Raw genomic sequence first — 24,546 nt, 5'->3', positions numbered from 1 at the left:
GCTGTGTTCATCCAGCTCTGCACCTTGTTGTCTAGTATTTTACAGTATTCTTCTTTACACTAGTACACTGACATGCAAAGTTAATTAGAACCACAATCAGACTGAAGAATATTAGACCCCAAACAGAAATAGAAGTTGTTGGAAAAGCTCAGCAGGTCTGGCAGCATCTGTGTAGAGAGATCAGAGTTAACGTTTCGGATCCAGTGACCCTTCCTCAGAGCTTACGATTGTCACCAATTTGCTTTCACTCATGACTTTAAGTCAAAAGAGAATCCTATTTCAAGAGTTGACACAAAGATCAAGAATAACATCCCAGTGAAGCACTGATGAAGCACTGCACTACCAGAGATATCAGCTTTCAGATAAGATGTTAAACTAAGAAGTGAGCAGTTCTGAGGAAGGGTCACTGGACATGAATCGTTAACTCTGATTTCTCTCCACAAATGCTGTCAGACCTGCTGAGCTTTTCCAGCAATTTCTGATCTCCAGCATTTGCAGTTCTTTCAGCTTTTAATATTAAACCCTAAGCCTTGTTATTTCGGTTGAAGCTGTTTTTTTGATTTAGCAAAGATGAACCAAGATAACTGCCGAAAATCTAGTTTTCCAAAACAGGTCAAAACAACATTTCATTGAACAGACATTTACATAATACAACGCACTTCCACAAATTTTGGAAAATCAACAAGGGTTCGTTGCTTATGAATATGGGAAACATTTATCCATTTAAAATTAACTTCATAAGCCCCCCACTCCCAAAATTACTGTATAGATTTAGATGTATTTTAAACTTAATGAGTCTCAGACACTTTGGCATTAAGCTAACTTTAATTCTTGACACATATCTTTTACTTTCTAAATTATTATCTTTGAAACACTTGAAGGTTAAATTCTCTGCTCAGATTCTCTGCTGAAACAATAGCTAGATATCCTTTCTTTGTGTTGAATTTATCTCATATTACAACTAATGCTTTTCATGTAACACTGAGTATTATTTTAATAGATTTGTGTGATTTTTAAAATTAAATTGTCTACTTTTTTATATCAATAACTAAAATAACTCCCTTTTGGGAGATAACTAACAGATTATTTCAATCAGATCCTCAGTATTTTCCCAGAAAATTACTACCTAGTGAAAAACTAGTTAAAAATATAAAGCTTTCAACAAGAAGTATATAATCTCAACTGGCTGTTTTCCTTCAGGTAGGGATTGATCAGGCTCTGCAGACCCAATCAAATGCCTGTGAAGTCTAACTTTCTTTACATGACGTTGAAGAGGTCTAATTGGGAGCTACACACAATCCAGAATTAGCCCCCTTAAAGGAGGTATAGGCATCCTAAAGAAGCTTAGCAGCAGATGGCTTAACCCATAGTTATAAATCAAAGTTTTTTTTTTATTCATTCAGTTACGAGATGAGGGCATCGCTGGCCAGGCCCAGCATTTATTGCCCCACCTAATTGCCCAGACAGCAGTTAAGAGTCAACCATATTGCTGTGGGTCTGGAGTCACATGTAAGCCAGACCAGGTAAGGATGGTAGTTTCCTTCTCCAAAGGACATTAGTGTGCTTCGGAGATACCAGATGCTACTACTGACTGGGAGAGAGAAGGGCCTTATGCCTTTCAGAGAATGCCTGATTTGAAGAGCCTGAAGCAAATATGGAAATAGAATTCAGAGGGAAAGGTTGGCCAAGAGAAACAGTACACAACACAGCAACACTTGTTGGATAACAGAAATCTGAAGGCCAATGCTTTATAGTGATGACATTGACTGGTTTCTGTCTTGTGCACTGTGATAATAGGAGAAGAATGGATACATCCAGAAAGGTTTGCGCCAAACCTTTTTGCACTAATGCTATTAGAATTTACAATTTAATTGATGACTATGTTGAATTAATCAACCTTGAATTGAAAGGTAGCCTCAGTAACAATCGGAAATTGTTGCTAAAAACCCATTGTTTCACTAAAATCCATGTGGTTCACGGAAGGAAATCTGCTGTCTCTACCCGGCCTGACCCACATGTGACTCCAGGCTGACAGCAATGTGGCTCACTCTTAGATACCCTTTGAAACAGTCCTGTGTGTGCCACGCAAGCTCAAGGGCAATTAGAGATGGATAACAAATACTGGCCTCGCTGATGATGCCCACAAACTATGAAAGAATACAAAGAATATAGGCTTTTGTTTTGGCTTTGAAAGTGCTGGAAGAACTCCCATGCACATTTGAACCTAACAAGACCTCCTCTTTACACCATCTCTAAAAGTGTCTTTCTTCACCTCTACAACATTGCTCAGCTTCATTGCTGCTTCAACCCATCTGTTACTGAAACCCTCAGTAATGGCTTCATGACCTCTAGATTCAACTACTCCAACTCCACCCTGGCTGATATACCACATTTTACCCTCTGGGAAGTTAAGATGATCCAAACATCTGATGATCCAGTCAGAATGAGCACCAGATCCCATTCTCCTATCACCCCTGTGCTCACTGACCTACATTGGATCCCAGTCAAGAAAGCATTGGTTTATAATTCTCCACTCATGGTCTTGCCATTTTCTATCTCCATAATTTTCCCAGCCCTACAACTCAATGAGATGTCAGCCTTCCTCTAATTCTGGCCTCTTGTACTTTTCTATTCATAATTATTCTACCACTGGCAGCCATGTCTTCAGTTGCCTAGGCCCCAAGCCTTGGAAATCTCTCTCTACATCTCTCTATCTTGCCTTCCTTCTTTAAGACACTCCTAAAATCTTTGACTAGCCTTCTGAGACCCTGAGGTACCATGTATTATGATCAGTACACCAGTATACCTTTAAGAGACATGCTCATGATTATGTCACTACCATAGCATGTAACCTGAGGGCAGAAAGGTCTCAGACTCCAGCTTAGATGGGGCCACTTGACGTATGACACTCTATGCTGTTGTAACCGAATAGCTTAGTATTAGCCCAAATATTTATGTTCCTGAGGAATGTAATGTTTGCAAATATTAGTTGGTTGTGATAAATGTCTGTTTGATTTTTCAATACCACAATATCCAAGCCCAGTTTCTTATGATGTGGAAGATAATACAAGCATCACTACATCAGGTAAAACACCCAGGTGGAAACAAACTCACAACCATCCAATATAATAGCTCTATAAGTGGTTCAGTGTCATAGTTCATTTTATACCATTCCTGTGAAGTGCCTCTGGATGTTTTATTACATTAAAAGGTGCTACATAAATATAAGTCGCTGTTTAAAGAGTAGTGGGGTTTCGTTACAAAAAAGAAGCAAATTTAAAAAGCTTAACTGGAAATAATGAGTTCGTCCTCATCTTATCAAAACTTAAGTAATACTGTCAGCTGAGCTGCGTTTGATCTTTCTTTAAAAAAAAGCACTCTTCAACACCTGTGCTGTACAATAGTGAAAAGTTTACATTACCTCCATTAAATTTTGATTGCTAAGTAACATTTTGGGAGAAAGATGAAAGGGATGAAGCAACACTTGTGAGAAAAGGCAGATAGCACATAACTGTTCCTTAAAAGTATGTAGCAATTATGTTGTCATGGCAACCTTCTGACTCAGACACATTCGCTACATTACTCTGACACTGAATTGCTAAAACTATACATGGAAACCCCGCCTTTCCCCTCTGGAAATAAATCCCAGCTTTGTTTAACAACGTGAAACCATCTCGGCGCTCGTAAAAAATAGATGTCACGGGTCTTGGCGCAAAGAAAACTGTCCTCGAGAAAGTATAAGAATCGCGTTTCTGTGAGGTCTATCCCTGTAAATATCAGAATATTACTGACAGGCAGGATGTCCTCTAGAGAATCAGGGTCAAGTCTCCAGACCGAAGCTGACCGTTTGAAGCTGCACCAATGAACAGGAGGTGGGCCCGAAGCAGACTCGTAGTGGCGGTCAAGTCAAGTTTGGGCCAGAGTGGCACTCGGTGGCATCGTGGTGGTTGTGTTGGCGAGGTCCAGTGAAGACTCGGTGTAGCAGTGGGATGGGTCGGTGGAGGCAAGATGATGCCGAAGATAGGCAACTCTTATTCCACTGGCAGCACTGCAGTGCAGGGCACTCATGCCTGGCCGCCAGGCCCATGGCCCATGGCAGAGCATTTCACAAAAAGGACTGCGAAGTTGAATACTTTTTCTCCATTCTTTATTTTTCTGCCTTTATATTCTATGTTTTGGTTTATTTTTCTGTGGTTTTAAAATGGCGCCAGAGAGTGGCGCCAACTATACAACACTTTTCCACTGTATTTTGTAACAAAATACAAGTGAGAATAAATAAATAAATAAATAAATGCAGCAGTCACTGGGCACAATGATATTAAACATAAAATACTGGAAGTGCTCAGCAGCATCTGAGAGAGAGACGGTGGCAACCTTTCATCAGGACTGATGATCAGTCGGGACTGTCCACTCTGAGATCAGAAATGAATTATGAGGAGTTCCTAAGAGTTTGATGAGATGGAGATAGTGTATGCAAATGTGTGTGCGTGTGTGTGCATGCGTGTGCATATGTGTGTGTGCGTGTGTGTGCACGTGTGTGCACGTGTGTGCGTGTGTGTGCACATGTGTGTGCATATGTGGGTGTGCGCATGCATGTGCATGCGTGTGCATGCATTTTGTGCGTGTGTGGGTGTGTGTGTGTGTGTGCACTTGTGTGTGCGCGTGTGCATGTGCGTGCATGTGTGTGCGTCTGCATGTGCGTGTGTACGTGTGCGTGTGTCTGTGTGTGTGTGTGCACGTGTGCACGCGCGTGTGCGTATGTACTGTGTGTGCACGTGTGTGCACGTGCGTGTGCGTATGTACTGTGTGTGCGCGCGCGTGTGTGTGCGTGTGTGCGCGTGTGTGTATGTGTGTGTGTGCGTGTGTGTGTGTGCGCGTGTGTGCGTCTGTGTGTGTGTAAGCGTGCGTGCGTACATGCGTGTGTGCATGTGTGCGTGTGCGTGCATGTGTCACAACTCTCAGCTCCAGCCCTGACCTGCTCCTAGAATTCTAGGCCAGCCTCATGCAGCACAATTTCCAAATGTACTTTGTACTGATGTAAAAAGTGCTGGTCTCACACCAGCCAAAAAATATGGAGGGCTTAAGCAGGAAATGTAGGATTTGGGGCAATTTAAGCAATGGTGAATTCTCATGTCTCACTCTGGCGCTGGATTTGATGGTTTGGAATCTGTTCACTCCAATTAAGTAAACAAGCAGGCAAAGGTTATCCTACTTTCCTTTCTGTGGGTGAACATAAATCAGACGGCAGACAGGAAGTGTCAGGTTCCGCTCCCACCTTCTGGGAGTCTGCAGCTCAACTGCAGGCTGCGTTATGAGTCAGCCAGTGTGGCCTGTAGGCAGGCTGTTGGCAGCAGCTGGTAACACCTCCAGCAGTGGAAAGTGGCTCAAAGTGCAGCCAGGCTGCTCTCCAACCCCATTCTCGTTCAAGGCTGGAAAAAAATCCTCACCACACGTGCCCATCAAGAGGTTCTGAGGTTTCTGAGCCACACTGGTGTGCCACGTTACCAGCAATTGGGTGGTGTGAAAATTGACCTGGGACAAATGCGTGCCCTTTGTATGATCCACCTAGAGTTCTCATCTTTGGGCGGCACGGTGGCTCAGTGGTTAGCACTGCTGCCTCACGGCGCCAGGGACGCAGGTTCCATTCCACCCTCAGGTAGCTGTCTGTGTGGAGTTTGCACATTATCACCGTGTCGGCGTGGGTTTCCTCCGGGTGCTCCGGTTTCCTCCCACAGTCCAAAGATGTAAAGGGTAGGTGGATTGGTCATGCTAAATTGTCCCTTGGTCTCCATGGATGTGCAGGCTGGGTGGGTCAGTCACAAGGAATGCAGGAATAGGGGAGGGGGTGGTGTCTGGGTGGGATGCTCTTCGTTGTTCAGTGTGGATATGATGGGCCAAATGGCCTGCTTCCACACTGCAGGGACTCTGACTGACTTCAGTACCTCTGATGGTGGATGGGGAACTGTTGTTTTCCACTCCTACCCAATTCAAACTCCACTCCTTGTCTCTTTCGGAACACTGACCCCCATTGGATCAGGCTGGTGGGGGGGTGGCGGTGTGTGGCAGTGTTGAAATATGGAAGGGAAAGGTATCAGGAGGGAAGTGCAACATCCACCCAATGCTGACCCCAGTGGCTCAACTGCCCACCTAGTTGCTGGCTGAGGCAATTGCCCATTTCTCAGTCCCACTGGCATCTCATCTGTGTCGGGCAGCTGATGTCAGGTGAGGAGACCACCCGGGTGAGCCCTGCCTCCCTCCCAGAGACGTCCAGGGATGGGGACAGTTCCTTGATAAGTGGTCCACAACCCATGGAAGGGACTTTAGGTGGTGACTGCAACACTCAAGGTAGAGCCTTCATGACAGTCCACCACTGCCACCAACCAGACACCCCACTGCCAAGGCCCTCACCCCCACTGACCCCTGCTCCCAAACCTACCTTGGATGGGGGGGGTACCTCAGCCTCTCCTTGGCAAAGGGGCCACAAGACCAACCACTGTTATTGGCTGAGCTTACTGAGCTGGGGGCCCTCCGATTGGACAGCAAGCTCTGGGGTTGGGGGGGGGCGCGCCATCTTCCTTAATTGGGTACGGCTCCCAAAGTGCCACCCCAGGGACCCACCATCCATCAGAGTTAGGTTACCTCATACTGCCTGCCCCAAAGTGAGGTTTCACAACCCCAACCACCTCCCCCAAGGGAAAAAAAAATCACCCCAATGCAAGTCAGCCGAACAAACCCACAGCAACATATATCCATGAGAGTCGGTTTAAACAGTCAGGGGGCCCACCCACACATTCCTCAGTAGGTTTTACTGATGGGCTAAGCACAGCACATGCATTGCTTGAAAGACCATTACAATGGCATTGGAAGAGGGGGTTCATGCACATCCTTGTGCAGAGTAGTTTGGCATGAATTAACAAGGGGCTTCCCACTCACAGAATGGTGACAGAGCCAAATGAGGCCATTCAGCCTATCATGCCTGCACTGGGTTCTATTACCCTAGTGCCAATCTCCTGCACCCTATTTCTATCCATGCAAAATCATCCAGTGCCCTCTTGAATGTTTCAGATAAACAGTTTGTCTTGCACTATTAATGTTAGTAATGTGATACAATTGTAATGTATTATAATTTGATTGGCACTAGACGACAGAGGCAGCGTAGGCATGATGGGTTGAATAGCCTCCTCCTACAGCGTATTAATTCTGCGAAGCTGTGAACATGTCCACATTTGTGTTTTTGGCAAATGAATTGTTGATTTTGCTAATGAGATATAATTATCATAGAGAATCAATGCTCATGAAATTATTGCTCTCCCATTAATTCTGAGGGTCTTTGGCGGTGACAATTGAAGCTGAGTGGGATGGGTCCACTAGGTGGTCCACAAAGTCTTCTAGCCCACCACTGTGGTCCTCAGGTGCAAGCAATTGAATACTGCTGTGATATGAAATCGTCAAATAAAGGCATCAGTCAAGGTCAAGGTCTCAGGATTAGCATCAGATGAATGAAAGGGGAAGTCACAAGTCGTTTCCTCACTTACAAAGTTATTAAAACACAGAGTATCCATTCAGGGAGATGCTGTGGTAAATTTTAGAAACAGGACATAAAATGATCTGAAGAAAAGGCAAGGGAATAGCCTTAGATAGTGCTAAAAAAAGGAACTAACCTTGAAACTGACACAATGGATCACATAGTCTGGCTGTTTTTGCAGACTCTATGATTGTGTGCATAGAAAAATACCTGTAATGTTAAAGCATCCCAGCTTGCTTAATCCAGGTGGATTAAATATTGCAAAAAAATTACTGCTTTGAATATTCTCATCTTGACTGACCTGTTATTAAGTAAAAATGCAGCTTGAGAAGTTACTTACAGTGGAACGTCTTTGTTTTTCCAACAATTCGGGTCCATGCTGCAATTCTTGTTGTGCTCAGATTCTCTTCAGAAGTGAAGCAGTAATAAAGAAACCACAAATGATCTGCTGTCATTTTGACCATTTTAAATCTACTTAATGGTGGCCCACATGAAAGCACATCATGTACAATAGTGCATTCCTCACGGGCATCATTTGTGGAGAGGGGGAATTAACTCAGGAAATAAATATTTTGCATCTTCTGTAAGAAAGGAACGGCTAAGAAATGAGTGCTGCTATATCAAGAGTTTTGCAGATGGGGCTGGAAGAGGAAAAGCTGAGAATCTCCATGTCTGGCAGATAGACAAGCTACAATACTATTCACTTGATGTAGACTTGAGTCCACACAGCAGCCATTTATTCTGTAAAACTCAGACGATTAATGCAGCAACATGGCAGGAATGTAGTGTGCTCTTGTATATGGAGGCTACATGCCACCTACTATCATGCAACAGCATAGCTGTCTTTTACACAAACACCAGTAGTTGGAGACTCTCAAGCCTTACAATTCATGGAGGGTTGCAAAGATTCTCACCACTCGAGTTTTAAGCCAATGGTCTTTGTATAAAACTCACCTGACTTGTTGAGTGTGTCCTACATTCACATATAACTGCAGGCAACAGCGGTAAGCTACACTATATGGACTTCGAGTCCAAACACAAGGCTAAGGTTGTGTTGACTAATCACCACCTCTTTCACACTGATGCACACCAAAAAAACATCAAGCCCAATGGTCAAGAAAGTAGCACAATAACCATAAATAATAATAAACTGATTGGATGGAAAAATAAAAGGTTTTAAGCATGAATGGAAATCATCGACCACAGCGTCGAAAGTGGGACGCACAACAATCCAATAAATGACAATGGGAGAGAATAAAGTTGTTCCTCTGGTATTGCCTTCATAATGGACATCATCATTGTCTCCATTAGTGGAGATGTCCCAAGTGTAAAGACATCATTCAATGACAAAGTGACCTCTTATTCTTTCTTACAATCCACTGCGCAGTTGATTCAATGCAGGAATTAATCATTTCAGCTCGTTACAGCAATACACTCAATGAACGCAGTGTTCATGTCGTGGAAGCAGTATTAAAGTGAACGGGCTCCCGGTCAACATGAGACAAAAAAAATCAAAGCTCCCACAGTTATGACAGGCGGAAACTGATCACTCAACAAGTGACAAAGGAATCGCTCGCTTTGATACCTCTGCTGCAGTTTAGTGGTTGACCTCATGCTAAATGCAGGAAGCAGTCAGTCCCTGCAGTTGTGTGAAATGTTAGACAATTAAGAAAAGGAAATTGAAGACACGCTTTTCCTGAAATGTATCCTTTGGCTGTCAGAGCAAATTCCCTGTTGAACTGTGATATTTGATGAGCAGTAAACTGAATGCAAGCTCATCAGTCCAGTGCTCTGGAGTAGGTTTCGTCAAGAAAGAAGAGAGAATGTTATAGAAGCAACTTTTTAAAATCTGACATTACCTGCTGATGCTGACCCAACCACTAGCTCTGAGCATCTAGGATAATTAACTGTGTGGTCTGCATCAGATGCAATTCAGACCCGTTCAGCTGAAGAAAGCATGGGAAACATTGTCAGTTTCAGAAGAAGGATATGTTAACTGTTGTGACAGACTGTCTCACCAGCCCAGCTTAACGTGGCATTACACTGTATCTGCCAACACACTGTAAAAATACACCCAAGTTACTGCCCAGCACATTTCTGTGCAAAGTGCACCATTCTAATTAACTTTCACGGTCAAGATTAAAAAGCAAAATTGCTGCAAATACTCAGTCAGCATCGTCAGAAACATCCCAAATCATTTCCAAAAACAAAAATTGCCACACAAGATGTTCAGGTATACAGCCAATACAGTAGAGAGTGGAATGACGCCGGAATCATTTACAAAGAACGGGAGTCTGCTTGATGCAAATCCAACCATTTGCAGAACCACATTCTGAGGCATCGATTGAAGGCACCTTCTGTGTAAATCATTTTTTTCTTGGAGCAATGGAAATTAATAAGAGTGTCACTGCCTGGGAACGAGGAATACACAAAAAATGGCCACTTGCAGCCTGTGATCTTATGTCCATGAAGGGACCTTCACTGTGCTGGAGTTTTCAACGCTCTCCCATCAGATGCCGAAAAACTCGTCAGCTTTTATACCTCCTTCCAAAGGGGCAGAGGACTTGCTCCATGAGGTGAGCCTCGGAATATTTCAACCAGCTTTTACATCAAAGGTAGATGGAAAGCCCCTGCTATGCCTGGTCCTTGCACTGTAGGCTGACATAGAAACATAGAAAATGGGAGCAGGAGTGGGCCATTCAGCCCTTTGAGCCTGCACCACCATGCAATATGATCATGGCTCCTCACACAATCTCAGTATCCCACTCCCGCATTCTCTCCATATCCCCTTGATCCCTTTAGCCGCAAGGGCCACATCCTGCTCCCTATTGAATATATCTAATGAACTGGCCCCAAAGCTTCCTATGGTAGAGAATTCCACAGGTTCACAACTCTCTGAGTGAAGAAATTTGTCCTCATCGCAGCCCTGAATGGCTTACCCCTTATTCTTAGACTGTGACCCCTAGTTCTGGACTTCCCAAAAATCAGGAACATTCTTCCCACATCTAGACTGTCCAGTCCCATCAGGACTTCATATGTTTCAATGACAGCCTCCCCTCATTCTTCTAAATTCCAACAAGGACAAGCCCAGTCGATCCAATCTTTCGCAATATATTAGTCTTCATGTCCCACTGATCCAGTCTTTCTTAATATGTCAGTCCTTCCATCCCAGGAATCTGTCTGGTGAACCTTGGCTGGACTCCCTCCAGAGCAAGAATGTCCTTCCTCAGACTAGGAGACCACAACTGCACATGGAGAGTGGGATGATGACTACAGGTGAGTCACTTCTGTTTCTGGTTTGACAGAATTAAAATGCAGATGCCTTAAGTCAGAAATTCCTGATCCAACGCTCCTTCCCCTGAGAATGAGTGATGGAGAGTTTGTACCCATGGCGAGGTTACTGAGTTTGCAGACACAAAGGAAATGCTATTAAAGGCAGCAGCTATTCCTCAGCTGGAAGCAGATGATTTCTGCGATCTGGGTTTTGTTAACACACCAGGACTCTGGCTGAAGAGTCCATGAGGGATTGTTCTCTTTCCCATTTTCTATTGCTTTCCTGAATCTCGAACGTTGCCACAGGCACAAAACAGAAATGCACGGCAGAAGCACACAGACAAAAAAACTTGTGTCTTCGGGTTTCTTTTGTTATGAATTTGCTCCCAGATCCTGGCGTGGCCCAAGCTTCTGATATTTGATCGGACTGCCAGGAGAGAGACAGCAGCTGCACAGAGATGGAAAACTATCCAAAACCGATTTCCTCAACTGCATCCGGGCACAGGCCCAATGTAAATGGTTAGCGAGCTGGATTGAGCAAGGGCCATCAGTAACATGATCAGCCTGAGCCCCTTTCCAATGCCTACACTGTAAAAATCAAACGTAACAGGGGAAAGGTGATGGGGCTGTAGATTTATGTTTTTCATGCCACACTCAGGTTAGCCTTGACTCGATGGCAATCCGACTGTTTCACATTCAGAAGGTAATGAGTTTGTGACACTTTGCCACCAGACAGCAGAAAGCATCACGCCCTCAAAGCATTGCTGCCTTTCGCATGAGGGACACCCACCGCAAACCCCCACCAAACCCCACACCCCCAACCCCCACCTCCCGTCCCATCTTGGGCTCAGCAGAAGGATCCCATGGTGTTCGCTGTAGAACAGCAAAGCATTCTGGTCAATCTTTATCTCTGAGTTGATGTCACTAAAAATAAAAAGGGAACGCAGGTCGTCTGCTCTTCATTCACATTGCTGTTTGTAAGAGCTTGCATGTGACAACAGTGGACATCGAAAAGTACTTTGGGGCATTCCTTGTGAAAGGTGGTCTCTCATTTTCTGTGAAAGGCACTACGCAAACACAACGTCTCTCTGAAATATCACAGCCAGTCAGTCAGGGGCAGTATACCTATGATCTCTCGGTTATAAGTTCCCAGATGGCAGGGTTCAATGGTGGGATGAGAAAGTTTACTTCCAAGAAGTTACCTACAACATCGGGCTGTGTGGTTAATGCTGTGAGTGACTGCTCAACGTTCCCTTGGCTGGAGGGAAGTCAGGAAAGGAGGATCCGTAACTTGGCTGCTTTCTCCTTTACCCATTCATTTAAAAAGAGTAGATTCCAAAGTCAACGCGGCCGTAAATTCAATCATATTCGTTGTTCGAAGAGTCCTGAAATATAACCCAATTTTAATTTACTGTACCCAACATGCTGACTGCAAGCAGTTTTCGTGGTGCAGGCTAATGAACCATAATAAATGCTGCTGGAAGCCCAAACACATCGCCAAAGCTTTTTGTTTTGAACTCGTCAGGAAGAACGCAAGAATGCCAAATTTCAACTCATCACAACAATTTGCACCCACAGGAAAACAAACAGGACTGACTGCCTGGGAAGTAGATACTGATTTGCTGAGGTGTTTCCAAAGAGAATGCAGTAGACATCTCAAGCTCCTGGATCATTCACAACTGGTGCAAGGCTTGAACATGTTCCTTCTGTTTGCAGAGAACAGATTCCTGCGTGTGTCGCTTTTAGGGAACAGTAACGTATCAGAGAAGCATAATGACTAAAAATGCCCACCCTCATCAAGGCAAACTGTGGTGCTCCCAAGTTGTAAATAAAACTCTGAGATATGGTCCAGTGATCCCATACAATGCCACACCAAGTTTGCTTATGTTTTCGTTTTTTTAGAAACCATCAGGTCAGATTTCACTGCGATTCCAAGAGAAACAGTATCACTATTATCACCTTTAAATACACTTGCTGATTAATTAACATTTGGTAAATTATTACTGTCTCAGTTTAAAGAAAGCGGTATTATTTTCAAAACTAAGGCCAGAACAAACCAATTTTTCCAGGCCAGAGTCTTGATGGTACAAACTACAAGTTTCATCATCTATTGATTGCCAATATTTCATTGGTAAATATGGTTCTGAATTTGCACAAAGAAAATTCTCACAATTTACCAAAAGAGTTGCATTCATGTAGCACCCTTTAATCAAAACCAACGGATGTCTCAAAGTGCTTTACAGCCAATGGTGTATGTTCAAGTGTAATGTAGGAAACACAGCATCTAATTTCTGCACAACAAGCTCCTACCAACCATAAAACAGAAAACGACCGAAAATACTCTGTTTTCTGTGATGTAAATTGAGATATGAATATTGGTAAGAACACAGAGAATCCCTCCCCTACTCTTCAGTATAATACCATGGTTCACAGGGGACTTGGATGGAGCAATGCTCTTTCAGAACTGCACTGCAGAGCCTGTCTTGCTTTTATGTTCAGTCCCTGAACTGGGTGTTGAATACTGAAACCTACAACTCAGCTAAAAGTGCTACTACCAAAGCCAGGGCTGGCTGTCAGCCTAATTAATACTAATTAACTATTGAACTGAACCTCATAAACCAGCACTCATTAATAAATGTCTGCAAAGTGTGCTGACATAAATGGAGTTGCAGTGTTGCACAATTCTTAGAATCCCACTGGCGTTCTAAAGCTATTTAGCACTTACCTTCAATGAGATGAAGTTGAAAAAAAATAGATATACATTTGTGCACTGACAATAATTAAAGCAGTAGGGTGCAGATAGCAGTAAATAATTATTGTCTTAAATTTATCCAACCATTATAAATGATTCCTCACAGTGTAACCACTGTTCTTCCTGTCCCTGATGTGTTGCTGCTTTTCTATTCCCTTTCACTTCTGGGATTTCATTACTTTGCTACTTCAGCTCTTCCAGTTGGTTTGTTGTCAATCATATTCCGTTTACATCTCCAGCTTTTCTCTTTTGCACGGCATAATCAGGGAAAGTGCCCCCAGTAGTTTGGATAGATTTTATAGGGGAAAGGGGGTTGGCAGTAGCTCCATTCCCATCATCTCCCCCAAGTGCTCTTCCCTCCACTAATCCCTTCATTCCGATATAAACTCTACATTTTGTGTGGCAACCAGGAGCTTTCCTAACCCTTCAGAACAGTTACTGACTGTCCTTCTTCATCTCAAACTATCAGCTTGATTCTCTACTTTGTTCCTTGTCCCTGACTCCATTGTTTTTCACCTCGCTTTTATAAAGAAACACAAAAACATAGAAAATAAGAGCAGAAGTAGGCCATTCAGCCCTTCCAGCCTGCTCCACCATTCAATATGATCATGGTTGATTATCCAACTCAATTGCCTCTTCCTGCTTTCTCCCCACACCCTTTGATCACTTTAGCCCTAAGAACAATATCTATCTCTTTCTTGAAAACAATCAATGCTTTGTCTTCAACCACTTTCTGTGGTAGAGAATTCCAAGGGCTCAGCACTCTCTGGGTGAAGAAATTTCTCCTCATCTCAGTCCTAAATGGCCTACCCCATATCTTAAACAGTGGCCCCTGGTTCTGGAGTCCCTGGTTATATATTTACCCTGTCTCGTGCTGGTAGAGTTTTATAGGTTTCTATGAGATCACCCCTCTTTCTTATCAGCTCCAGGGAATATAGTCCTAGCCGATCCAATCTCTCTTCATATGTCAGTCCTGCCATCCCAGGAAATCAGTCTGGCAAAACTTTTCACCCTCTTGCCATGACCAGAACTTCCTTTAATCCTCCCTCCATTCTCCACCATTTCCACTCTCCCTCCCACACCCAGTGGTGGATAGTGAAAGGTCAGTTTGCTCATCCTCCACTCACTTCTCTGCCGTCTCTCTCTCTCCTTGCCTACCCTTTCTGAAGAAAGGCAGCATTTGCTTTCAAAATTCAACTTTTCTTCAGAAACTAGAATGAGAAATGACACCACCCTACACTTCCATCTGTCTTCCACACTCACTCGCGCATGCAGTCATTTCTGTCTCACAGGATGATGGCATCAGCATTAACCTTTTGTGTCACTGAACACCATTGGCAGAAGATGTCTTTCTCTCTCCCTGTCCTTGTCTCTCTCTTTCTTTCTGTCTCTGTCTTTATCTTTTTCTCTCTCTCTGATTCTCTCTTTCTTTTTGTCTCTCTCTCTGTCTCTCTTTCTTTCTCTCCCTCTCTATCTCTCTCTTCCTTTCTGTTCAACTCTCTCTGTCTCTCTCTCTCCCTCTCCTCTTCCTCAATCTCTCTTCTTTGCTGCCTTTCTGTCCTTCTTTCTGTCTCTTTCTTTCTCTCTCTGCCTCCCTCTCTGTCTCTACCGTGACTTTCTCTCCCTGTTTTCCAATACCTGTATTACTTCACTCTGCCTGACCTTAGTATCTCTAGGCCCAATTATGAAACCCAAAAAGAGAAGGTTGGGGTCAAGTTGGATGTCAAAAATATAAAAACTCAACCCCAGCCCGTCCACCTCAACGCTGAACAAATATGTTTATGCAACAGGCTGAATTAACAAAATATCCACAACTCCACACAATATAGAAGTAAAAACATAGCTCGTTTGCTTAAATTTCTGTTTTGCAGACTACAAATCTAATGAGAAAAGCATTTATCATTCATAATTTCTTGATACACAATCACAGGGTGTGGGCATCACTGGCTAAGCCTGCATTTATTCCCCTTCCCTAGCTGCCCTTGAGAAGGTGGTGGTGAGCTGCCTTCTTGAACTGCTGCAGTCCTCCTGCTGTGGGTTGACCCACAATGCCATTAGGGAGGGAATGTCAGGATTTTGACCCAGCAACAGTGAAGGAACAGCAATATGCTTGCAGGTCAGGATGGTGAGTGGTTTTGGAGGGGAACTTGCAGGTGGCAGGTGTAGTGATTGTAATGAGGTCAGGCAGATGGACTTCATAGAATATGAGTTCCCTGATCGGGGCTGTTAATCCAGTCCAGTCAGGGAGCCCTGGCTGACAGATAGCATAAGTGTCATATATCCTGTTCACTCTGAGAGCTGGATCAGTGTCAAGGGCTCTCCATGTGTAAAAAAGGGTGACTTGGTGATGGGATACCAGCCTCTGTGGAGTTATTTCAGTGGTGTTCCCATGTATCTGCTGCTCTTCATGGAAATGATCATGGGTTTGGAAGGTGCTGTCAAAGAAACCTTGAGATTGTTGCAGTGCACCTTGTAGACAGTGTACACTGCTGCAATTGAGAGTTAGTATCAGACAGAGTGAATGTTTATGGATGAGATGCTGATCAAGTGGGTTGCATTTCCTGGATGATGTCAAGCTTCCTGAGCGCTGTTATGGCTGCACCCATCCAGGCAAACGGAGAATGTTCCATCGCACTGCTGACTTGTGGCTCGTAAATAGTGGACTGGCCCTGGGGAGTCAGGAGGTGAGTTACTCACTGTAGGTTCTCGGCCTCTGACCTGCTCCTTTGGCACTGTAAATATGTGGAGAGTTCAAGGTAGTTTCCAGTCAATGGTGACTCTAACATTCTGAGACTTTTAGCCACTTCTTGACAGGTGCACACTCACTGATACTTGTTGTGAAATCTTGATAAGTTGAATATTCCAAGGGATTTGTGCACCATTTGTGCACAATGTTGCAAAATGCATCTGTCACCCTCAAAGGATTCCATCCAAAGAGGGATTTCAGTTCTTGACTTTCCAAAAAAAAATGATGAGAACAGACCTGTTCTTCTCCGATCTAATCTTCACATTCCAGATTCCAGACACCAGGAACTCTAAAATCCATATGAAGGGAGGGTGGAGGCCATTTCAATGGCCCACTACCTGAAGGAACCATGCATGAACCAACACCCACCCCTGTGCAGAAGAGTAGGTCAGGACTGGGGACCACACTTGCATTCCTGACAAATTCTTGTATTTTGCAAAATAGCAGCTGCTCTCTATCCTGGTGAAAATCGGGGCCAAAGCCAAAAGGCTTTTTGGGAAAGCCTGGGGCCTTCTATAAAGCTTTTAAATGAGAAAATGCTGCTGTAAGATATGAAATACCTCTAAAAAAATTAATTTAAACTTTATTGAAATTTCAGACATTAGAAATTTCAGTTACTGGGGAAATGAAAAATGTCTGAACGAATTCTGAGCAACGCGTGCCACTGGTGGCGATACTGTGCAATGACACAGCGCTGCTTTCTCACTATAAAATATCAGTTGGCATGTATCACCTAGTGAGACACTTTTACCATTGAAAAACCCATTACAAAAACAAAGTGTACTAACAAACATTTGACAAAAGATTTTCATCAAACTAAGTGAGTTCTGTACCAACATGTAAAATCATACACAAGTTTGCAAGCAAAGACACCACTTAAAAAAAAATTATTTTTCACATAGAACAAGCAAATATACTTACACGGCTTCTTAGGACATTTCTGGCATTTGTGGAAACCCCAAGAAGTACCCACAGTTCCACAGCAATCTTCTTGCTTTGAAAGGCCAGGAAGAGGTTTCCCACACTGCAAATAGCCAAGAAAGTTGGAGTTAGTTCTAGATCTCCACAGGCACCAAAGGCAAACAAGTCTCGATGTATTTTTATCCCACTTCCCAAACCATTCCCACCTGTCCAAGTCTGCCCAGTCAGCCTCCTGCCCAATCCTCAGACTGTGAACTACTTTGGGACAACTTGCTGTGTTGAAATTTGCTGATAGGTGAATGCGAATTGTTGCAGGAGCTGTGACACGGATGATGATCATTATTCTCCATTCAGCACACTGATGTTTTCAGTCACACGTGTCCATGGATAACCACAAACATGTCAGACCTTTCCCGCAGTGGAGCATAGAATGGGGAATCAGGGCAGGAGACAATTCCCTTGGCTATTTTTACATGCTTCCTTGTTATTGGCAATACTGCACTCTAAACACTACTGAATTTTTTTTTCTTTATTCTTAACGGGATGAGGCTGGCCAGGCAGCATTTATGGCCCATCTGTATTGCCCAGAGGGCAGTTCAGAGTCAACCACATTGCTGTGGGTCTGGAGTCACATGTAGGCCAGACCAGGTAAGGATGGCAGTTTCCTTCCCTAAAGGACATTAGTGAACCAGATGGGTTTTTCCGACAATCGACAATGGATTCATGGTCATCACTGGATTCTTAATTCCAGGTATTTTATTGAGTTCAAATTCTGCCAATTTGAATTGGCATCTGCCAAGGTAGGATTTGAACCCGGGTCCCCAGGATGTTATCTGGGTCTCAGGATTAACAGTCCAGCGATAATACCACTAGGCCATCGCCTCCCCAAGAGGCAGGTCTCTTGAGTCCATCTCGGCCTACAGAATTGGAAGATCCAGTGCACTTGGTTGAGAGCATGAGGAAATATCACACAAATAAAATATTCTAATGAGAAAAACCCCTACATTGTGGTGAGGAAAAGGCAGCTTTAGTGTGGTAGTAGTGGCGGGCGGATGGTGGGGGGTAATGGGAGCTACAGTCCACTGTTAGCAATACAGCATCAACTACTTTACACTAATGTTAGACCTTCTGAGTTTCTCCAGCACTTTCTGTTTTTATTAGAGACCTCTAGCATCCACAGGACTTTGCTTATACTTGACTTGTTTATGAGCGAGCCCCGCTATAACTTGTCTCGAAGAGGAACCCAGCCTGCATTGACAGGATTAACATTGTGAAGTCTAGCTACGATCTGGAGAGTGGTTTCAAAGTTTAGGAGGTGAAAAGATGGTGCCAACAGCACGCAGTAACACGGTGTATAAATTCACACCTCTGTCTTTCTCATACCTCCTTCAGATGGCAGGGGGAGAAATAAAAAGGAAGGCATCATTTCACCAAACACATGCTAACTGTTCACGCTAAAGGTGAAAATATGCAATAATCACTTTTTATATTTATGTTGCACTTTCCCTGGGCGCTTCATAAACAAGTGTAAGGAAAACAAATAACAAGCCAGGAAAGGAGAGATTTGGAACAGTTGAAAGATTGGCTGATTAGATGGGTTTCAATAACATTTTTAAAAGACAGGTGAAAGCTGGATTAGTGAGCTGATTTGGAGATTGAATTCCAGAAAACATGAATCACAGCCACCTGCATATATATGAGAGAAAAACCTAAAATACTCTTCAGCAAAAAATGTCACACAAAAAAATCAGTTCTTGACCCTGACATAAAGCAAGTTCAGTTTTAAAAACTTTCTGCTCCTGCCCATTTGAGTCGATTAAATAATCAGGCCAAAATGTGCAATTAAACTCATCAAGGATTTATGTGCATCAACATGATAGAAATTATTAATGGGTTACAATAGCAAATGGAATGTTTGTACAACAAGTTTGCAGGAGTACGTCATTGATTGAAATACTTTCATTTTTAACCTATTAACAAAACAGACTGTAGTACAAACACATAGTACGGGTGAGGGATAATTTGTAAAATAACTGTATCTGCTGCCCATTTTCCAATAATGTGTCATCAAGCATTCAGACCTTCTACAGTTAAAGATTTGACATTCAGAAATCTGGAGTTTAGTCAGTTCCAATTTTAATGAGCCCAGAATAAGATTTAAGGAAATGAGCTGTATGAAAGTCTGTATCAGTAACTATGTTCTGCCTCCAGACATCTACAGCTTAGCCAAGTGAACATAATACAGTACAATAACCAGTACATTTGCCAACAGCATCTAATGAAAGTCATCAGCACTACAGAAGGCTTAATTTATATTATGATGTTTAGCAACCCAGTACGGACCACTAAGAGTTAATTTTTTTGCGGCATCTCTCCAGGACTTTAACCATTGAACAATTCAATTCTGCAGTGGCATTTTTGCTGCAAAGCTTACCAAGAAGCAAGCAATAAGCCTACAATGCCTCACCTGTGTGCCTGTGGTTTCCTGGAAGCAGCGTCCTAACTTGGTGTGTGTTCTGGGAAAATGGTGGGTGCGAACTTGCTGATGGTGAGTGTAGACAGAATTCGGTACATGAGGGACTGAAGGATTTGGTGCATGGTAAGTGATCTGCTGCTGCCTCGTCTTGACACCATTGACCGTCTGTTCCAAGGAGGAGCTGTCCACTCTGGAGACCTGGTGGATCTGCACATTTGCCTCCGGTGGGTGTTTAACATGGATATTGACTATGTTTGGAGGGAACTTCACTATATTGTTATGAGAGGAAAAGCAAAACATAAGACTGGTGAGTAAGCATTGCGGAAAACATTTTTCAAGTAACATTACTACCTGTATAAAAGTTACTTTCAAGGTAAATATACTAGGAACCTAGGAGCAGGAGTAAGCCATTCCATCCCTCAAGACTGTTCCACTGTTCCAGATTTAAAATGGATTTACCATCACAGATTACCCCCACCTCTCAACTATCAACATTCTGTGGATTACCATTAATCAGGAACTGGACTGGACCAGCCAAATAAATGCCGTAGCTACAACAACAGGTCAGAAGCTAGAATCTAGCCATGAGAAACACATCTCCTGACTCCCCAAACTGTCCACCATCTACAAGGCACAAGGCAGGAGTGTGATGGAACACTCTCCACGTTCCTGGATGGGTGCAGCTCCAACAACATTCAAAAAGCTTGACACCATTTGATGAACATCACATCCACAACCATCCACTCCCTCCACCACTGACGCTCAGTTGCAGCAGTGTGTACTGTCTACAAGATGCACTACAGAAATTTGTCAAGGCTCCATGGAAAGTATCTTCAAAACTCTTGACCACTACCATCTATAAGGACAAGGGCAGCAGATATATAGGAACACCCCGACCTGTAAGATCCCCTCCAAAACACTCACCATCTTGACTTGGAAATATATTGGCCATTCCTTCAGTGTAACTGAGCCAAACTCCTGAAACTCCCTCCATCAGGGCATGGTTGGTCTACCTAAACTGAATGCTTTGCAGCAATTCAAAAAGGCAGCTCATCCCTGCCATGTCAAGGGTAACAAGGCATGGGAAATAAATGCTGGTCCAGCCAGTGACACCTACGGCCCATGAATGAATAAAGAAAACAATTTTTCAATATCCTGCCTGATCTTCTAACTCAATGCCACCATCATACACTATCCCCATATCCATTATGTCATTCATTATGAAGAACCTATTGACCTCAGTCTTGAAACTACTGAAGGACTGAACTTCTACAACCCTGTGGGGCAAACAATTCCAAAGATTCACCACCGTCAGAATGATGAAATTCCTCCTCGTCTCAATCCTGAATGGGATAATCCTTACTCTGAGACCGTGTCCCTTGGTTCTAGACCCCAACTCCACCTCAAAGCCAGAGGAAAAGTCCTTTCTGTCTCTACCTTTTAAGAATTTTGCAGGTTTTTAATGAGATCTCCTCTCATTCTTCCAAACTTTCTTCTGGAGAAAAGAATACACAGTCATAGCACACATCTATATCCATGCACCCAGTAGGGCATCTCTGTCAAACAGTGTCTTGCATAAGAATGTGCACAATAGGGTGATGACTCTTTAAAGGAATCCATCCTCTAATATTCACGGGAGTGTTGAATTACTAATGTTAGTTAATTCAGCACAGGCCACCAATCAGATCTGTAACCTTCTGGGAATCTATATAATTCATACTTCCCTGCTCCTTGCTCATATATACCTTGCTATCAGAAAAGCAATAGGTACTTTTTGATTTGTAGATCACTATCTCAAGGCACCCACCCCTGTCTAGATTTCACCTTTAGGAAAACGGTTAACAGCTACCATTGGTGTGATTGCCAAAATTAGAACACTAGCAGAGAAATTTAAAATACAAATATGGTAACCAAACTTACATAATTAAAATAATTAATGAGAAACAAAACACAACAAGTAAAAGTATTTGCAAGATTTATTCCACTGACATTTTTCTTATGGGTTTAATTAGCAGTACTGTTTGAAATAGCGTTTCTTAATTAATTAGAATTTGCTGGCAAGTTAATGCCTTAAGTATTGTTATTATTTGAAATGCTGGAGAGTCTCATGAGATCTGTCACAACATTGTGCAACATACACTGGGGCTTGCTCTGATTATTTCTGCCTTCTAGAATCATTAATCGGCAGATGCAGAGCTTAATGAAGATACATTTGCAACTCTGAAACAAAACCAAAATTGCTGGGAACATGCAGCAAATTTTCAAGCCTCTGAAAAGAAGCATTAATTGTCTGGCAGATCTTGAACAGAATTACATCATCCTTACAGCACAGAAAGAGGTCATTAGGCCCAGCTGGTTTGTGGTAGAATTTAAGTTCTACACAAGCTTTCTCTCAAATCTAATCTCATCAATATCCCGTCCTTTCTCTCTCTATGTGTTTATCTAGCTGCCCTTGAAATGCATTTATGCTATATGCCCTAACTACGCATGTGGTGGCAAGGTCTACATTCCAACCGCTTACTGGTGAAAGAAATTTATCCCAGATTCCCAAATGGATTTTGCTGCATTCCTTGTGCCTGGATACCCTCATTCACCTGGATGGACTTTTCAGTGTTCAGTTCCTGTCAAGAGTAATAGCCAACTGATCTCCACCTACAAATTATCACCACCCGCCCTATCTGAACCTCTCACTTGCAAAACCTCCTCACCGAGCTCCACTTGCAAGAGGATTTCTATGTGAAACACTGCTCTTGTCTTCTCTCTTTTCAGATGCAGGCAGACTTTGCACGTAAAGAGCTCTCTGTTCTCAAAGCAGAAATGTGTGTGTGTGCATTCAGTAGCCTACTATCAGATTCCAGCAATACTTTCCAGGCTCTAAAATCATATTTTCTAAACTGTCCGCGATCTTTGTGCTCCTCTACTTCTGGTCTCTTGAGCATCTCTAATTTTGATTGTTACCCCAATAGTGGTTGTGTCTACAGATTTCCTTCTCTAAACGTTTCCTCCTGGCCACCTCTTTCCACCTGTGAAGCATTCCTTAAAACCTACCTCTTTGACCAATCATTTCTAATGTCTCTCTTCGTGATTCACATGTCAAGCTCTGTTCTGTAATACTCCTGTGAAGAGTCTGGGGATATTTTCTTACTTATGAATACATGTGGCTGTTGCAGAGGTTAAAATAAAGAGTTGGCTGTGTCCACATTTCACCGAAGCAACACCAAGGTGCCATGATACAGGCAACTTGCACTTTCCTGAATGAAAGCAAAATACTCCAGATGCTGGAAATCTGAAACAAACACAGAGAATGCTGGAGAAACTCAGCAGGTCTGGCAGCATCTGTGGACAGAGAAACAGAGCTAACGTTTCAAGTTTGGTAAGACTCTTCACTTTCTTGTCAGTTGACCGATTTAATGTGTTTGAACTTACAACTGACAAACTCTTTTGAGGACATCTTCTAAAAATGCAACAAAGGGGTAATGGTTTAGATATTACCGACAAGTGTGTCCAAGGAAAAGTGATTTCTGTTTTATGTAATTTGCTTAAAGACAATAACTGGAATATAAAATCCCTGTCTTAGAATGAACTGAACAGTAAACAGGCAATTCAGCCTGACTGAATCATCCCAGAAAGACTTCTGAAGAACAGCCATACTGGGCGGCATATTGGCTCAGTGGTCAGCACTGCTGCCTCACAGCATCAGGGACCTGGGTTTGATTCCAGCCTTGCGTAACTATCTGTGTGGAGTTTGCACATTCTCCCTGTGTCTGTGTGAGTTTCCTCCCATAGTCCAAAGATGTGCAGGTTAGGTGGGTTAACTATGCTAAATTGCCCATCGTGTCTAGGGTAGGGGTAGGGTCTGAGTGGGGTGCTCTTTGGAGGGTCGGCATGGACTGAATGGCCTGCTTCCACACTGTAGGGATTCTATGAGTTTCTGGACTTGAAACGTTAACTCTGCTTCTGTCCTCCATAGATGCTGCCAGATCACAATCAGCACAGCTTGGGCCATTATTAAATCGAAAGAATTGTTTAACTCGTCTTAAAAAAAGTTCTTTGCTTTCGCTGTAATATTGCGAAGTTGCCTGCAGACTGAAGAAGAAAAATAAACGCATAAAGCTTGTGAGAGTTTGAAAGAAGAATTGAACCTTACTCTGTAGGCCCGGCTTCCCACCGACGGACAGAGGCAGGGTGTGTGTCGAATGAACTACCGATGAGGTCGGAGCTTTACCAGGCTGCTGGGGATGCCGCTGGCCATTAGAAGGCTGCACCGGGATATGGCAGAGCTTGCCGGTAAAATGAGGAGAGCACTGGCATTTGTTCCTGGAAGTGCACTGTCCTCCATTCATGCAGGGCAAGTGGCAGACCACTGGAAAAAATAAATCCAACATTAGCGGAATGCAGCAATCTAAAACCAAACAGCAAAGTCTTCTCGCAGACCAGCTTTCCCAGTGGTATAATCTCCAGCATCTCCCTTGTAAAACGTTTGTTATGGACCTAGACAAGTCAGACCACAACCAGAAGGCAATTATAAGACCAGGGACCAAAAGCATGGTCAGCATTTTAAGGTTGTGTGAAGCAGTTTAAAAGGGAAGTAGAAAAATTGAATGGTTAAGAACAAGAATTTCAGTGCTTAGGGTCTAGACTAAAGGAACAGGCACCAACAAAGGCCTGGGGAAAATCAGCAAATGTGCAAGAGCCTGGAATTCGTTTTTATCATTCGATCAGGGAACGTGGGAGTTGCTGGCTAGCCCAGTGTTTCTTGTCCATCCTTAATCACCCTTGAGAAGGTAGTAGTCAGCTGCCTTCTTGAAGCGCTGTAGTTTTTGGAGCATAGGGATACCCACAGCACTGTTAGG

At 43.3% G+C, this 24,546-nt stretch overlaps 1 protein-coding gene across 1 annotated transcript in view; it reads right to left on the bottom strand.

Moving 5' to 3' along the window:
- ltbp1 (latent transforming growth factor beta binding protein 1) overlaps window positions 1-24,546 on the bottom strand; it is a 294,397-nt gene that overhangs the window by 148,127 nt on the left and 121,724 nt on the right. The window contains exons 6-8 of the mRNA XM_048601362.1: window positions 23,841-24,056; window positions 19,685-19,962; window positions 17,218-17,320 (exon numbers count right to left, since the gene is read on the bottom strand). Coding sequence (XP_048457319.1) covers window positions 17,218-17,320; window positions 19,685-19,962; window positions 23,841-24,056 — 597 coding nt within the window. The remainder of the gene's footprint in view (window positions 1-17,217; window positions 17,321-19,684; window positions 19,963-23,840; window positions 24,057-24,546) is intronic.

The sequence above is a fragment of the Rhincodon typus genome, chromosome 9 (genome assembly GCF_021869965.1).
Source record: "Rhincodon typus isolate 14 chromosome 9, sRhiTyp1.1, whole genome shotgun sequence".
NCBI lineage: Eukaryota > Metazoa > Chordata > Chondrichthyes > Orectolobiformes > Rhincodontidae > Rhincodon > Rhincodon typus.
This window is presented reverse-complemented; position numbering and strand designations above follow the sequence as displayed.